Source organism: Triticum dicoccoides, chromosome 5A (genome assembly GCF_002162155.2).
Source record: "Triticum dicoccoides isolate Atlit2015 ecotype Zavitan chromosome 5A, WEW_v2.0, whole genome shotgun sequence".
In the NCBI taxonomy this organism is placed as follows: domain Eukaryota; kingdom Viridiplantae; phylum Streptophyta; class Magnoliopsida; order Poales; family Poaceae; genus Triticum; species Triticum dicoccoides.
The window spans coordinates 584,751,978-584,757,232 of record NC_041388.1 but is presented as its reverse complement, the minus strand read 5'-3'; the positions used below and the strand labels follow the sequence as shown (position 1 = coordinate 584,757,232).

General features: G+C 57.0%; 1 protein-coding gene across 1 annotated transcript; it reads right to left on the bottom strand.

The window, feature by feature from the left end:
* Positions 1-3,422: 3,422 nt before the first annotated feature.
* On the bottom strand, positions 3,423-4,200 carry LOC119297973 (dirigent protein 21-like). Its single transcript, XM_037575541.1, has one exon. It carries the CDS (start codon positions 4,141-4,143, stop codon positions 3,574-3,576), a length of 570 nt encoding a protein of 189 aa, XP_037431438.1. The 5' UTR covers positions 4,144-4,200; the 3' UTR covers positions 3,423-3,573.
* Positions 4,201-5,255: the final 1,055 nt, after the last annotated feature.

Genomic DNA, 5,255 nt, shown 5'->3' with positions numbered 1-5,255 from the left:
GTCTGTTGGAGGCCTGCTCCTGAGGGATTGTACATTGTGGGGGTTCAGGTTAACCTTGGTCCTGCGGACAGGGTTCCTCACGTGTACTATGAAGCTGCAGGAGCCACTATCCCTGAGGCGGAGCAGGCAGCCTGCCTGATGGTGATCCACGCCGTAGCTGCCGAACGTAATGTGGAATTAGGGATATTAACTACTACCACCTAGGGTACCTGCAGGATCAGGTGGAGGATCTGCGCAAGAAGCTGATGGAGGCCGAGCATCTTTGTGCTGAACTGATGAACATTGTCCGCTCCAGCGAGAGTGAGGTCGCTTTTCTGGAGCGCCTCACTCACAGGTTCTATCGTCGCATTCGCTGCCTGAGGGACACTGTGGCTGCACTGCAGCATGGTGGTGGCGGAAGTTCTAGCGGCAGTGTGTGAGCAGTGGATGGGCATCAACACCGTAGCAGTCCCGTTGGGGTCCTTTCTATAGTATTTAGTATCTTTAGAATAAAATCTTGCAGGGTATGAGTGTGGGTGGTTCAGGTTTTGGGGCTGCAAGATAGACATGGCGTGAGGTGTGGAGGATGACACTAGTTGTCCTTTGGGTTTGAGGGAGCCTCTAGTTATGGTGTTATGCTGTGCTTGTAATGTAAGGACTGAGTTCTCTGTGTTGGGATGGTCTAAGCATGCTGCTACGTTGCCGTGTAGCTCATGTGGTTTTCTCTTAAAAAAAACTGAAGTTTGATCCTGGTGAAGCTAAAGAAGTGTCTTTCTGTTGATGTTTGTTTTGCCGATTACTATCTCTTCACAAGAACAGCTGGTAACTAATTTGTTCCTCATAATAGCAGTAGGATGTGTGTATAACTGGAGAAAGGCGCGTAGAGTGGGGAAAATGTCAGACTTGTGTCGAAGAGGGAAAGTCCAAGCAAAGTGCCTATAGTCGTCGAGCACAAGGAGATAGTATTGACATCCAGAAACACTTATCGTAGGTGAGGTCCATACATCACAATGCACAAGTTGAAAAGGAAAATACGAGACATGTTCAGATAAAGCAAATGGGAGCCTAGTGCTCTTTCCTAATTGACAGGCATGACAGACAGCCGACGAGGTGCTCGTGTGATCAAGAGCAAACTGACGAAGGGTGTGGTGGAGGGAGTCGGCGCCGAGGTGACCAAGGCGTTGGTGCCAAACATCCTTGGACACGGCAGTGAGGGCGTGGTGCGCACGATGAGGAGACGAGCTGGTTGTGGGGTAGAGCTCATCATCGGCAGAGTTACACCGGAGGATCACCTTCTTCGTTCTTCGATCCTTTATAGAAAAGCCAAGATCATCAAATTCCACATTAAGAGGATTTTCGCGAGCTAGATTCTTAACAGAGATGAGGTTACGAATGAGGTGGGGGAAACGAGAACGTCATTGAGGATGATGGGCTGGGTGGTGGTGGGTATGTGGTGTTGGCCGGTGTGCGTGACTGCAAGCGAGGAACCGTCGTCGACCACTATGCGAGAGGAAGTATAAGGGGTGGAGGAGGAAAGCATACCGGACGATGAGGCCATGTGGGAGGTGGCTCCCGTATCGAAGTACCAGTCGGCGGTGGGAGGCGCGGTTTGCTGCTGCTGCATCATCATGGCGTTGAGCGCGTGCACGAGCGCGCTCTGGTCCCATGCCGGAGCCGGAGGAGTGTAGCCACCGCTAGGCGGAGCGGCGTACAGAGGATGAGCGGGCACCACACCGGGCTGCCAATTCGCCACGGGTGCGTTGGGAGGCACACCGGGGATGACATGCTGGTGTGTGGCCGTGCCAGCGAATGGAGCGCCGCCGTGTGGACGAGGCCCGAGGATGCCGGCGCCTGGTGCGTGGGGACGCCACGGCATAGGCCAGGCATGTACCATGCCGGTCCAGGGAGCGGAGGATGGCGCAGCGGGGCGCGTCTGGTGCCCGCCCCCACCGTAGCCGGAACCGTGGCCCCGCCGGAGCCGTTGCCTCCGCCGCGGCGACCTCCGTGGCGTCCTACGCCTTGCCCCTCACCGCGGTTGGAGCTGCCCTGTCCACCGCCTCCAGCGGAGTGCCCTTGCCCGCCGCCGCCACCGCCTCCAGAGCTGGTGGTGGAGTTGGGAGCCCGGGCGGCGTGGAGAGCAGTTTCGATGGTGGTGTCCGCGGCGAGACGACTTTCCTCAAGGAGAAGAAACGCCCGGCAGCGGAGAAGCGAGGGGAACGAAGTCTGCATCGTCATGATTGGGACAGCATAGCGAAACCGGGGGTGAAGGCCACGGAACATGTTCAGAACCTGATCGCGATCCTGGATGGTGGCGCCGAGCTCGGCGAGGCGGTCGGCGCAGTCCTTGAGACGCGTGAAGTAGGAGAGGATGGAGGACGCCCCCTGGTCGATGCGGCAAAATGCGATGGAGAGGAACACCACCTGATGCTCGGCGTTCTCCAAAAAGAGGTTGCATATCGCCTCCCAGACGGCGGCGGCAGTGGCGCCGCGCTGATGGATGAGGCCGAAGACCTCCGGGGAGACGCGGTTGTAGAGCCAAGACACGATATGAGCGTCATCTTGGATCCAGAGCGGGTCTCCGGCCCGAGGTGAACCGGAGATGTGGTCGGTGACGCCATGTTTCTGGAAGGTGACCTCGAAGAGAGTGCGCCAGTGAGAGAAATTGGGGGAGGGGGGTTGAGAGAGAGCAGATGGGGACGTGGTGGTTGATGAAGACAGCGGCCAGATGAGTGGGATAGGGGGCGGCTGTAGAAGAGGAGGCAGTGGGATCGGGGACGAACATAGCACCCTGCCCAAATGCGGCAGGCGTGAGGGGAGTGAGGACGGGCGCCCGGGTGCGCGGCGGTGTCGCGGCGAAGCCGCCGAGGCCGTGGTTGGAGAAGGGAGGGGGTGGGAGAGGAGGTGGTGGAGGGGGCGGCGGCGTCGCCATGCGCCGGCGAGAGAGGGAGCGATGGAGGTTTACAGGCGAGGGAGAGACCCAGCGTCTCATACCATGTGAGAGGGAGAATGAATGGGCAATCGCACCTTAGGTGCTGCCAATGGCGTAGCTCTCATTATATACAAGTGTACAGGTTACAACAGGGACGCGGAGCGCCGTGGGTGGCGACGTGCATGAGATCGTGGGATCATGCAGTCGTGCATGTAGAGAAGAGGATGGAGAGAGGAGTTTGACTGGCTAACACTAAGAACACACCTGATCCCCCCAAAAAATGTGTAACAGTTATACATTCTTGTTTTTATTTTCCGATCAGCACAAGACGTACGAACTTGGACAAATGAAGTTGCCACACCACGTTATGCAAGAGGTGAAGAAAACATTAAAAAAAACTACTGACTCCGTTCCAAATTACTCGTCGAGGTTTTAGTTTAAATTTGAACTAAAACCATGACGAGTAATTTGGAACAGAGGGAGTGGTGATTAGGCAACGTTTGGCGCATCACTCTCACGCAATCAACCCAAAGCTGCATTAGCATTACAGGCTTACAGTTTCGGGAATATATGTCGCAAACTCAAAAACAGCAAAAAAGGAAAATAAAGGGAACGCTAATCGGCTCTCATCTCGTAGACTCGCACGCACAGCTGTCAGTCGTTGTTTACCCAGCGCCAGCGGACGCGACGCTCAGGCTCAGCTCAAGACGCAACGCCGTCGCGGTGGCGCCGCCGTCGTCCAGCCGCCTCCCCCGCTCCGGGCCCAGGACGGTGCCGCGCCCGCGCGCGAACGCGAACGCGCCCGTGCCGCCCACCACACGGAGCGCCTCCTTCCGCGGCGCCTCCTTGCTCCTGGCCACCTCCACGCAGAGGCCGCCGGACAGCCCGGGCGCGTCGAACGCCAGGTGCACCGTGTCGAACGCCGACATCGCCGAGCCGCGCTCGCCCGGGAGCACGAACCCCGAGGCCGCTCCGACGGCCGCCGACGTGATCTCCGGCCCCGCCGTCATCCGGTGGCGGAACACCAGCGCGCTCGCCACCCGTTCGTCTCCGTGAGCCGCGCCTTGCTGCCGCCTCACGGCACCAGACGCGGCCGGATGGATGTACACCGTGATATCGCGGAGGCCCCGGGGGCGCGCGGTGGACCGGTGGGGGAGAGGGGAGACGGTGGCGAGCAGGACGACGGCGAGGACGGCCGCGGCGATCACCACGCAGAAGATGACCCTGCCCAGCATTATCACGGCCGACTCATTATGCGCCGTGGTCTGGTTTTTTGCTTACCTAGGACAGCCAAATGCAGCAGGAGTAGTGGTCACCGCGGTGAGCATTCTGGCTACAACAGAGTGGTTGCGCCTAGTACTTAATCCATTGCCATGACGCATAGGGTCAAACGTTAACCAATCCATTGACGAAAGGGGCGACGTCGATTAAGTAGAAACACACGGCGTTCTCAGTGCGGTTGGGCCGGTGGAGCATCCGCCATGTGCAAGAGCGCAACCACTTTCCCGCGCGGTGCTGGCTAGTTCTTCTTCTTTTTTACGCGCACAATTCGAGATGCAAGATCGTTTGCCAAATGGAAAAACGATGCAAAATCGACAACCTTGCAGCAGTTCATACTTTTCTTCGATGCAGTTCGTTTACGAAGAGACCGGTTCGATACAGTTCATATTCTCTGTTTGAAGATGCGGACAGCTGAGGCATCAAAGTCAAAACGTGCCAGCAGTGTGCATGGCTACTGACTACACTGTTTGTTGGGCCTACCCCTACTGGCCTCATATCCATCACGTTACCTTACCAGGGGTGATGCCCCTGGCTGAAAGCCAATGAATCTTTTTCTGGCTCGGGTCGACTGGAGATCATTTTCAAAGGCCTTCCGAATGCGTGCTCCAGGTTTCCCGTGTGATTATCGTAATCCTCTCGGGTGGGGCAGCGAGCCGAGCGGTGACGCAGCCAGTGGACAATGATAGTTAAGGGCAAGGTTTGGTGAGCGAGATTTCAAATCACTCGAGTCAGCAAGCGAGCCCGATTTCCGTCGACGAGACAAAACTGCGATATCCAGCATGTGGTGCAAATGCCACCACACGGTTCGGCTCACAGTGGCTTAACACCAATTATGTGACCCGTTGATTCGACGTAAAAAAATACAGGGATAGATGCATGACATAGACTAAACTATGCACGCGGAAGTGTCAGCAGCAGCAAGCATCGGCCAAACTCCGGCATCCACCACAGATCCAAACGCTTGGCATAGCCCCACAATAATGCGCGCAGGAAACAGCAACAAAAGCCTACAAGGGGCCAAGAGCGCGCACCCAACGAACAGGACTGCCATCCAACATTTAAAAAC

Coding starts and splice junctions, on each gene's coding strand:
- LOC119297973 (XM_037575541.1), bottom strand. CDS start 4,143: ATGCTGGGCAGGGTCATCTTCTGCGTGGTGATCGCCGCGGCCGTCCTC.